Source organism: Podarcis gaigeae, assembly GCF_964106915.1.
Source record: "Podarcis gaigeae genome assembly, chromosome: 7".
In the NCBI taxonomy this organism is placed as follows: Eukaryota; Metazoa; Chordata; class Lepidosauria; order Squamata; family Lacertidae; genus Podarcis; species Podarcis gaigeae.
Window position 1 is genome coordinate 59,338,184 of NC_139683.1, and position 12,070 is coordinate 59,350,253.

At 44.2% G+C, this 12,070-nt stretch overlaps 1 protein-coding gene and 1 long non-coding RNA gene across 4 annotated transcripts in view; both read left to right on the forward strand.

The window, feature by feature from the left end:
* The window catches only part of LOC310848276, a 160,576-nt gene that overhangs the window by 10,269 nt on the left and 138,237 nt on the right, over positions 1 to 12,070 (forward strand). The window lies entirely within an intron of this gene.
* Positions 11,183 to 12,070, forward strand: part of MBOAT1 (membrane bound glycerophospholipid O-acyltransferase 1) — a 42,169-nt gene continuing 41,281 nt past the window's right edge. For 2 of the 3 annotated variants that reach the window (XM_083746967.1, XM_083746966.1), the window contains exon 1: positions 11,189 to 11,351. In XM_083746967.1, the coding sequence (XP_083603093.1) occupies positions 11,262 to 11,351 (90 nt within the window). In that variant the 5' untranslated portion in view covers positions 11,189 to 11,261. Of the gene's footprint in view, positions 11,352 to 12,070 lie in introns of all 3 variants that reach the window. The other variant, XM_083746968.1, reaches the window with a different exon arrangement.

The window sequence follows — 12,070 nt, forward strand, 5'->3', positions numbered from 1 at the left end:
AAGCCCGCAGGTGCCTGGCTGAAGGCCAGCGAAGTTGGTCTCACAAGTGAGTGAATGAGAGAACTCAGAACTCGTCAGATATTACATTTTATAGCGCGGTCTTAGACCTGTTTGCAGAAGTAAGCACTGATTTCAATGAGACATACAGTACTTCGAATAAGTTTGATCGGCGGTATTAGCCAAGTATCTGAGACTGAGTCCCGTTGAACTCAGGGATCTTAACATTATATGTATATGACAGTGCTGTAAATAAGTCTTGTCTAGACTTGCCAGGTGTTATGAAAATGAATGTAGCCTAGCAACTCTTGTTTCCATTGCTGCATTGCGAGGGGTTGGACTAGATGACCCTTGGCGTGTGCCTTCCAACTCTACAATTCTATGATCCTTTGAAACAGATATGCAATTATTTACCCAAGACAGGAAGTGATCCAAATGACAGCTGTTGTTGTTAAAATTATAAACAAATATTGTTTGAACATACCCTTTTACATTCCAGAATCTACTTCCCCAGATGATGGGAACCTCTTCTTTTCTGTCCATTGTAATATAAGTTATTTTCATTTTATCCCGAATGTTCTTCCATAGGCATTTTGTACAGAGAAAAAGTGTTGTGACCATATTCCCTTGCATTGAATTTGGTAGTCTGGCGAATACTGCACTGAACAGGTCACGTTGAATAGTAATTAGAACTATTGCTAATTTATTCATCCCTTTTGATTTTGCTTGCTTAACTTCTCCATCTCCTGCTAAGGCTTTTCAGATTGCTCAAACCAACCATAGGCCTGGGACTCAGCCTGAAGTCTAGAAACCCTAGATCACTATCCTAACTCACATGTCTAAAACTGAACTACATATCTTTCCTAAGCAACTGTCCTCTCCTTTATTAGACTCTCTATGAAATGAGAGACAAAATGAGAGAGAAATGAGGGACGCGGGTGGCGCTGTGGGTTAAACCACAGAGCCTAGGACTTGCTGATCAGAAGGTCGGCGGTTCGAATCCCCGTGACAGGGTGAGCTCCCGTTGCTCGGTCCCTGCTCCTGCCAACCTAGCAGTTCAAAAGCAACTCAAAGTGCAAGTAGATAAATAGGTACCGCTCTGGTGGGAAGGTAAACGGTGTTTCCGTGTGCTGCTCTGGTTCGCCAGAAGCGGCTTAGTCATGCTGGCCACATGACCCGGAAGCTGTACTCCGGCTCCCTCAGCCAATAAAGCGAGATGAGCACCGCAACCCCAGAGTCGGCCACGACTGGACCTAATGGTTACCTTTACCTTATGAAATGACAGCATTGCCACCCCTCCTTTTGACCAGCCATGAAACTCTGGCTTTGATTTTTCCCTCTCCCCCGCCTCTCTGCCTCTGCTTCTCCCACCCAACCTGCCACCAGATCACAGCTTCTCCCTGTACAATATGAAAATGCACCTCTTCCTCTCTGCCCCTTGGATAAAAGTCTTCATTATTTCAATCTCTCTCTCTCTCTCTCAGCCTTCAGATCTCTTCAAAACATTTGATCAAAGCCATAGGTCAACATCCAGTGTTGCTCAGTGGAAAAGGGGAATGCCATGACTCAGGGATAATAGACCATCTGCTATGTGTTCAGGTCCCAGATTTAATCCCTGGCACCTCTGGGTAGGGCTTGGAGAGTCTTTGGTCTAAAATCCTGGAAAGCTGCAACCAATGAAGGTGGGTATTAGTGAGCTAGGTGGACCAATGGTCTGACTCAGCATAAAGAAGCACACTTTCTTCCTAAATCCATGTGTGCAGTGGGGCCCCTGACATGCCCAGAAAGTCTGCTCTGGAGGCTTCCTCAACCCCCTAGAGCTGATTTAGGGGGCACATGGGAGGCTGAAGGAGGTAGGAAAAGAAGGGGAAGCCCTGTTGTACAAGTAGATGCCTGCTCACCATATGTTGCTCTACCACTCACACTTAGCTCAAATAAGTGTAATTTTGTTTGTCACATTAATTCTATGCTACCTTTTACTCAGCTTCCAGTCTTCCCTTCTTTTGGGAATTTGTTGCCTTTTATTCCCTCTGTTATTACTTCCATGATTCTCATTTAGAAGAAGAAGAGAGAAGAGTTTGGATTTGATATCCCGCCTTTCACTCCCTTTAAGGAGTCTCAAAGCAGCTAACATTCTCCTTTCCCTTCCTCCCCCACAACAAACACTCTGTGAGGTGAATGGGGCTGAGAGACTTCAGAGAAGTGTGACTAGCCCAAGGTCACCCAGCAACTGCATGTGGAGGAGCGGGGAAGCGAACCTGGTTCCCCAGGTTACGAGACTACCACTCTTAACCACTACACCACACTGGCTGTCACACTGTAAGCTCCTTGTGGCCTGCCTTGTTTACTTATGTTTCTTTGTAAGATGTACGTTGAGGTATTTTATAAATAATAATCTTAAGAAAATCTTAGAGATTTTAACAGAACTCTTCTTCAGGCATTGTGTGTGATGTATATCCATAGCACATTTGTAGCCTAAACAATGTCTTTTAAAGCAGCAAAGAATGTATGTTAAGAGCACCGGTCAACAGCATTTCCTCAAGATATTATCTATCAAGAACAGAAGCAGCCAGAATGATTAATGGTGATTATACTGAAGTCTTGGGGAGGCTGGGGTTTTTTTATTGTTCCATAAGGCATTGTTGTAATCTTAATTTCCTTTTGTAATTTTTGATATCTACACTGTATCTTTCTTTCTTTTTTTACTGTAAATCACCTTAAGATTTTTCTATAAGGCATTGAACATATGAAATAAATAATAGAGCTCATTTTGAATTCTCCTTTTTGCTAGTTTCTGCAGAAAGAAACTGTGTATAGGATGTCACTAAAGCAAATTTGCAGCTTCCTATCTAACAAATGGAATATAGGTTAACTGGAATGTATGTAGCAAATTAAACTGGGATTAAGAAAAAAACCCCTCAATCCTACTTTTGGCAAAGGCACTAGTCCATCTGTTACTATAAAAGTGGGTTATTCCCTTTCAATTTTTACTCTTTTCTCCTTGAAAGTGGAAGGGCTATTGACTTCCTGTTAAGCACTGGCTTTCTGTTTCTGGTAAGACTTTTATCAGCTAACTATTTCTTTAGCTTTTGCAAATAGATTTCGCTTGTGCAACTTTGGGCGTATTTCCTGAAATTGAAAAGTTTGCCACATTTATTTAATTGAAATATTGGTCATTTCCTTTTTGACTTAACTTCTCCAGTGTAGCTTATAAGAATCTGAAAACAATACATACCGAAAGCAAAGACAACTGAAATCAGCGAGGGAACAAAGGCCTATTTAAATTATTGAGCTAAATCAAATTTCCCATTGATGCCTCTTTGTAGTTCATAAACAGTTGTTCAAATTTAATTAGGAAACCACATTGACTTACAAATAAGGCTGTGTTCCTATATTGAAGATATGCACTATTGGCTGCGGCAAGGGATGCGGGTGGCGCCGTGGTCTAAACCACTGAGCCTCTTGGGCTTGCTGATCAGAAGGTTGGTGGTTCAAATCCGGGAGGGAGCTCCCGTTGCTCTGTCCCAGCTTCTGCCAACCTAACAGTTTGAAAGCACACCAGTGCAAATAGGTAAATAGGCGGCGGGAAGGTAAACCTCTTTTCCATGTACTCTGGCACTCGTCACGGTGTCCCATTGCACTAGAACCATTTTAGTCATGCTGGTCACATGATCTGGAAAGCTATCTGTGGACAAACACCGGCTCCCTCGGTCTGAAAGCGAGATGAGCGCCACACCCCATAGTCACCTTTAAATGGACTTAACCATCCAGGCATCCTTTACCTTCACCTTTGCCTATTGGCTGTGGCAGAAATACCACTGCTGTACTACATGGGATTCAGTTTCCTAGGTATGCCTACACAACACTCTACCCATACAACTGCTGAATTGCTGAAAATTCACTAGCAGGATGGCGTTGTAAACCAGAGGGTGGGGTCCCAGCATAAAGGTAAAGTAAAGGGACCCCTGACTATTAGGTCCAGTCGTGACCGACTTTGGGGTTGCGGCGCTCATCTCGCTTTATTGGCTGAGGGAGCCAGCGTACAGCTTCCGGGTCATGTGGCCAGCATTACTAAGCTGCTTCTGGCGAACCAGACCAGCGCATGGAAATGCCATTTACCTTCCTGCCGGTAAACTTTGACGTGCTTTCAAACTGCTAGGTTGGCAGGAGCAGGGACCGAGAAACAGGAGCTCACCCCGTCGCAGGGATTTGAACTGCCGACCTTCTGATTGGCAAGTCCTAGGCTCTGTGGTTTAACCCACAGCCCCACCCACATCCCGAGGGTCCCAGCATAGGACACATTTAATGCCCTGTCCTCACTCAGGCCACACCCTGTTGATGGTGCAACTTTACACTGACATCAGAACCAGCAGAGGGAAATTCCTTCCCATTTTGTTCAACAGAGAGGAATGGGGGGGGGGGAGAGAGGATAGCTGCTCTGTGGTACCTGTATCAGCATTTATTTATAAACAGATTTATATATGTTTAAAGGTACTCTCATTTTGACTCAAGAAAACCACCATTTTATAGTTCAAAATGAGGAAATAAATACAGTAGATGGACAAAAGTACAAAGATTCACCAAAAATTTAGGGGTATGCATACCCCTGCGCCCCCCCCGAAAAGCACTGTATATGGCTATATCACAGAAGACATCAATGTCCAATTTAAATTAGAGATCATCAACTGTTACAGAAAGATGTTTTCTTATTTGCCTGCATAAGCTTAGCAGCAAAGTTTTCAGCACGTGTTCCAAGGTTAACACAGAAGGTGCTGCTATATCTCTATTGGCACAGCATCCCACTGGACTGGGGCCAGTGGTCTGCAGACAATGGACTAGGGGGACTATCCTGGTCCCCTAAATGTTCCCCTGGCGACTCCTTCCCAAAGCCTAGGAAGCTTCTGCCCACCTTAGGGAGGAAGGCGCAATGCTCAGACATACAACATTGCCCTCATAAGCGGGAGCCTCTGGCCCTATCTGTTCCCCTACAAAAATTTCACCACACACCACGATGACACTAAAGGCTCAATTTCTTGTTACTGTCAGATGAGTCTCACCAGCTCAGGATATGCCCAACTCCTCCTGCAGATGATCTCAATGATTGCACTGGGATGAAAGGGTTCAAGAGGTCCCTAAGATACCCTAAATGATGGAAGGCTTTGCAAAGGAATACAATGACCATGACACATTATGGGATATGTCGCAAGCCCCAGTACACCACTACCCATATACAAACCCCACACAAGGATGCTACAACTCTTATGATAGGTACTAAGGAGCATTTGGCAATGTATGTGGTTCTCTTCCACAACCCCATTTATCTTCACAATAACCCTGTGAGGTAAACTAGGATAAACAATTCCAACCATTCCTAAGTCACTCACGTAGCTTAATAGCTGAGTGTGGATTTAAATCCTGGTCTCGCTAGTCTTTGCCCAACACACAGCAAAAACAAGCTAAAAAACAAAACAAAATGCACAGATCCAGTTCATTATCAGTTTCACACGGTGATAACCCCATGGTTACAAAACAGAGGCTGTAAAAGTTCTTCTGATTGTCATTCCACATTCATGTTTATACAATCATCTTGCTTTTTTCAAAAAAGTGCCCATATTGCTTTGTTATTGACACTACAGAAGGGGGGGGGGGGAATCTTAAAAGTTCTGTCGTAGTGAATGGCACACAGGGGAGGAAAGAGTGGCCCTTTTCAAATATAAGATAAAGCAAAGAAACAAATTTCGGTGAGCAGCTCTCCTGCCCCAATGCAAAAGATAACAAAAAAGACCTATGAAACTTTATAAAACAAGTGCTCCGTTACAGCAAAGGGGCTGGGGAAAAAAACAACCCAGGAAACTGCTTCCAGAAATGCAAGATGCTTCTAGAGGAGAGGTGGCTAACCTGTGGCCCCAGAACTTCATGCAGCCCCCACCCCAAGAATTTGTGATGCCTTAAGACACTCCTCCATTTGTCTTTAAAAGCGTTCAGTGGGGGAGGAATAAATGTAATTTTGTGCTGACTGCTTGTCTCCATATGGGATGTCAAGATGCCAAAAACCTTTTTTGCCTCTGTGTGTGTGTGTGTGTGTGTGTGTGAGAGAGAGAGAGAGAGAGAGAGAGAGAGAGCTCTGTCTGTCTGTCTGTCTGTCTGTCTGTCTACACTTACACTAGGTTACCAACCGCTTTATAGGTTCCCTGCTGTAATACTGTGATGTCTAAAGTTTTTGTGCTACCTCAAAGCCCCCCAAAGTTTGCCCATTTTAAAACAAGTAATTTCTCTCCCCCCCCACCATTTCCACAATTCCCCAGATGTGATTCTGTGCAGCCCAAAGTGCTTTGTGGCACCCCACCTAAATGTTTCCTTTTTTAAAACATTAATAGCTGGCAGTGTCCCCTTCTACTATTAGGCCATGTTCTACTTTTACATGCGCCCCCTGCAAGATGGATAATTGGTCAATGTGGCCCCCAGACAAAATGATTTTAACCATTCCTGTCCTAAAGAATCATCTTTGATTGGTGTGGTTTGACTGTGCAAAACTGCAGGAAGTGTAATGATTAATTTGATGAAAAGGACAGTTGCCTTCACTGGTAGATTAGTTTATTTTGCTCCCAAAAAAGTTAAATAGTGCTGTAAACTAGTACAGTGGTACCTTGGCATACATACGCTTCAGGTTACAGATGCTTTAGGTTACAGACTCCGCTAACCCAGAAATAGTACCTTGGGTTAAGAACTTTGCTTCAGGATGAGAACAGAAATCGTGTTCCAGTGATGTGGCGGCAGTGGGAGGCCCCATTAGCTAAAGTGGTGCTTCAGGTTAAGAACAGTTTCAGGTTAAGAACGGACCTCCGGAACGAATTAAGCACTTAATCCGAGGTACCCGAGGTATTTGTATGTGTGTGTAAAATTTAAAAGAAGTTCAGTGGCGTGGGAGGGAAAGCAGTTGTTTGGCCATTTGTATTAAAATGTAACAACTACCCTATTCAAGAAGCAGTCATCTCTCAATCCACTTAGGGCACATTGATAGCTTCCATTTTACATTTTGAAACAAACGCATAGATGTTCTACACATCCACCAGCAGGGGTCATAGCTTCACAGGTGATTCCCCCTAAAAGAGAGATACACGCACAAAGAGAGACATGCAACACAACACACACCTGTGTAAAGGAGCTTTTGCAATTTCTAAAAGTGCAATTGAGTCAATCGTTATTGCTTTAGAATACATTCAGATACATTTCAAAAAGCAATTGCTCTTTCAGAAGTAAATTGCTCAGAACACCTTTAGAAAAACATTCAAAGGCCTAGGGCACACACTTTACAGTTGTTAGGTGAAAACACCTGCAAATCACTTCATGTAGCTTGGGTTGATACGTGATAATTTGGAATGCCGACTGGCAGTTGGGGCAGGGAAAATAAGAAGCAAGGAGAGAATGGAATTCTGATCTGAATGGAAGAACTTAACACTGCAACATTTTGTTACAGAGTCCCACTTGTTTTTGTATTCTCTTTTGCTTTGCTTTGCTTTTTTAAGCAGCCTGAGTGCATGCATTTATGTATATATTGGAGGACTCCAGAGGTATGAGGTAATGTGACTTTGAACTCCGAGGCTTTGTACACACCATAAAGTGTGTGTGCATGCGTGTGCCCCCTCCACTGCCTCAAGTTATTCTGGAGACTGTAGTACAACCCTCAAGAGTTTATCCATTCAAGTTCTCAAGAGTTATACTTCCCACCAACCTTAACAAACTACAGTGTCCAGAATTCTTTGAGGAAGGAAATGTGCTTTAAAAGTATAGTGTGTATGCAGGCTGTTTCTGCTTTTCACTGGATCCAAATGAACAAGTACTAACAAGTGGCTGGAGCCCATAATGAGGATGGATGAAAGTTAATACCACAAAGCTTAATCCAGGTAAACTGATGACAGCAGTAACAGAGGTTGTCCTGCCCTGTAAGGATCAGGTTTACAGCATGGGTATACTCTTTGGTCACAGGTAGACACAGGACTCTCTCCAAATGGCACTGAACTCCAGCTTTCATCCTCCCTGACCATAGAGCAGACTGACTGGCCTGATAGGACTTACGTATCCTGCAACACCTAGAGGGTACCACCTTGGCTACCCCCATTTTAGATCCATCCTTTCACAAGTGCCATCCATTGGACAAATCACTTTCCACCAAGTCTGATTTGTTTGGTGTAGGAGCTGGTCCCCTTCTTCAGAATGACCTCACTAGTTACTTTAAAGAAAGCTCATACCAATAACCAACTTAGTTGGTGTCTAAAGTGCTAATGGAAGGAATTTTTTTATTTTGTCTCACTAGTTATATACACTTGGACAATGTACAGGCTAATTATTGTAAACAGGCCATGTTTGAAAGGCATTCAGAAAGTTCCGGATGGTTCAGCAGCCTGCTTATTAACAGGCTTGTGCCATAATGAATATATTTTGCCTTTGCTGAAAGATTTGCACAGGCTTACAGTGTATTTTCAGATGCAATCTGAAGGATGGCTTTGACATGTGGGATAAGTAACTTTTTTTTAGCCCCAAAGCCACGTTTCCTATTGGCCAATCCACACTGGAATATGCATTCAAAAATGCACTCTTTTGAAAACAAACAAATTTTTATGGGTCAATGAAATTACATCTATGGCAGCATGCCATCGAAAATTAAGAAGCAAATTAAATAAGAGAAAACATATACAAAGAATAAGAAGGAAATGTATACTAATTGAAGGAACAATAAGTTTATATATATTTGTAATAAGGTAAAAAGGTAAAGGACCCCTGGACGGTTACCGTAAGTACCTATTTAAGTACTTAGTTATCTACTTGTACTGGTGTGCTTTTGAATTACTAGGTTGGCAGAAGCTGGGACAGAGCAATGGGAGCTCACCCCGTTGCAGGGATTCGAAACGCCGACCTTCCAGTCGGCAAGCCCAAGAGGCTCAGTTTGCCTTATATTTGTAATAGTAACTATACCAAGCAAATAATTTGTTTTAAAAAAAGTTTTGCAATAAAAAAATGTTAACAGTACATCTTGAGGAATAAACAAACAAAAAAATAGCATTATTTAGAGTATGTTAAGTAATCAAACATGCTTAGCCTCCAGGTTTGCATCTGCAAGAAATCCCACTCCACTTCCTTACTGAATTGACTTGGCATCAAGGCAGAACTTGTATTATATGCTGCCTTGAACCTAATGAATCTGCTTTTTTGTGTGTAATATGAACTTCCACTATATTCTATGAAGCTGAGATAGTCTGAGAAACCCTAGCTAGCTTTGGTCAGCTACAAAGGGCAGGAGTCAAGAGGGCATGTCACTGGGCACCCTGTCAACATTGTTGTCAATAGAACCCTTTCTGCCTTCAGATTTTGCAAACTGGAATCATCCTGAGGGGGGTGGGACAGAATTATTCTGCCTGACAGCTTCCAGCAAAAGCTGACATTAAATTAAATTACAATTCTGCTTTGTACAGAACTGGAGTGAGATGAGAAGCCTAACAGGGAAAGTGATAGAACTGGGAGGCAGCCTTCTCTTGCAGTTGCCACTTTAACCTTTAAAATAAAATTTCAAAGCCCGCAATAAAAGGGGCTGAAGTTCAAGTGTCTAGAAGCCCAGTCTCCATTCTTAGTTGATTGGGTAGTGGGAGAGATCCCAGCAGTGTGGCTGTTTAGTGGAGAGACAGAAATACTTTGCACATGCTCAGAGATCCTGTTTACTATTATTTGATGCACGAGGGATGAAAACTAAGGTTTGACCTGGACCCAAGCCTTGCCAAACCTTAACTCTGCAACTTATTCACAGACACACAGACTGAAAATAACAACTATGAGGAAATAACTGTGTGAAGAAACATCCTCCAACAGGAAAGGTTACAAAATTTGAGGATTTTAATTAAGAAAAGAAGGGGGAGGGCATGACAGAAGTGTACAGATTTAAACGTGGGGTGCGGAGATAGGAATAAGGAAAAGATTTTCTTTCTTTCTCATAAAATGAAAACAGGGCTTTCCAATGAACATGAATGTTGGAAAATTCAGTACTTCTTCACATAGTGCATAGTTAAACTATGGAATTTGTTTTTAAGCAGAAGTTGCAATGGCCATCTGTCATGGATGCTTTAATTGAGATTCCTGCATTGTAGGGAGATTCCTGCATTGTAGGGGGTTGGACTAGATGACCCTCAAGGTCCCTTCCAACAATGCAATACTATTGTAGTTATGGCCACCAACTTGGATAGCCTTAAAAAAGTTAGACAAATTCATGGCAGCCCTGTTTAGGGAGGTTTTTAATGTTTGAATATGATTTATTGTACAGTATTTTGAATATTTTGTTGGAAGCCACACAGAGTAGCTGGGGAAACCCAGCCAGATGGGTAGGGTATAAATAATAAATTGTTGTTGTTGTGGATGATTAAACTGTCAATGGCTACTAGCCACGATGGCTATATTCTAGTTCTACTGTTGGAGGCAGTATGCCTCTGCATACTGGGAGACTCCCAAGTCTGGAGAAAGTTACTGAGCAAATTCCCTGCTTGTGGGCATCACACACGAGCATAGCCTGGATTTATATTGGGGTGTGTGTGTCAGGCTTTATGTTATTGGGAGCAGAACCTATTTTTATTAATTTACTTAAGGGGGGACAACTGTCCCCCTACCCCCCCCCCCCGCTACGCCCATGGCATCCCACAGGCACCTGCTTGGCCACCACGGCAAAAGGATGCTGGCCTCAACGGGCTTTTAGTCTGGTCCAGCAGGGCTCCTCCAAAACCAAAGGGAGGAGGAGGAGGAGGTTGCTTTCGAGCATGCGAAGAGTGCCAAAGCGCCACCAAGCCGCCTGAGACGGATCTGGAGGGCTGACTGTTCGAGGGCAGCCCTTGAAGGATTCAGCGTCGAAACCAGCCCCTGGCAAGCAAAACAGGTTCTGCCTCGCAGCGAGACCGACAAGGGACAGAGAAGAGGAACGCCTTGTGCTGCGCAAAGGCGGCGGCGCCCGCCCAGCTCCAGCCAGCCGGGCGCGGCCCGAGGAGCAAGGCGAGCGCTGGGCTCGAGGGGCTGGGAAGGAGCGGCAGCCCGGGAAGAAGAGGAAGAGGCCGCGCGAGAGGCGGAGTCCCTGCCCGCCAAGCGCCTGCATTGGCCCGAGGCGCACGTGTCTGGGATGGGTGTCTGCGCCCGGGGAGGGAGGGAGCGGAGCGCAGCGCGCCAGTGCCGCGGGCGAGGGCAGGCGGGGCGCCGGAGGGAGGGAAGAGGCTGCAGGCGAGCCGGGATGCGCGATGGCAGAGGCGGCCCGGATCCCTTATAGGACCACGGGGTCCACACTTTTGCACCCGCTGAGTGACTTCCTGGGCATCCCGCTGGACCAGGTGAGGGGAACTCGGAGCGGTTTGCAAGCGGGCAAAGGAGCAGCTCGCGATTCTTGGGGGTTGTGGCACGTGGTGGAAATCCGGGTGGTGGTTTTTCATTCAAAAGAGAAATTGACCAAACAGGACTTTTTTCTCTCTCCCTATTGATCGCCTGTTTGTTTTTTCCCCAGTCTACACAAGGGTGGTTTTCTGTGGGGCAATGATAAAGAACGCAAAGCCCAGTCTTTGTGCATGTTTACTCCTACTGAGCTTAACGGGTTTTATTTCCAAATAAGCGAGTTTAGGATTGCAGCCGCAATAGTTGGAAAGGCTCGGGTTTCAGAACTGTGGCTTTATTTGCATGGTAGCAATCGGTGTGCCTTATGGCGATATTGGGTTTCATCGAATGGGTTGGGACCCCAAAGTGAGTCACAGGTAAACCTAAGGTGAGTCATATCTATGGCACCGATTTACCTTAGCTTTTTTACAAACCCCCCCCCCCCCCAGGCAGAAATGATAAAGCAGGAAGAGTTGGGTTTGGTTGATTTGCAAAAACACTTCCAATTTTCTGTCATTAGGTGTACCACTTGTCAAGTGCCTCTCCCAGAAGACAGGAGCTTAAAGTCAGGAGACCTGTGAGACTTGCCTGTTCTTGTGATTTTTTTTCCTTCCTAATGTGGTATTAAAGATTGGTCACCGTTGGAAAAACTTGACAGATACTAGGCTGTGTAAGAAAGCAT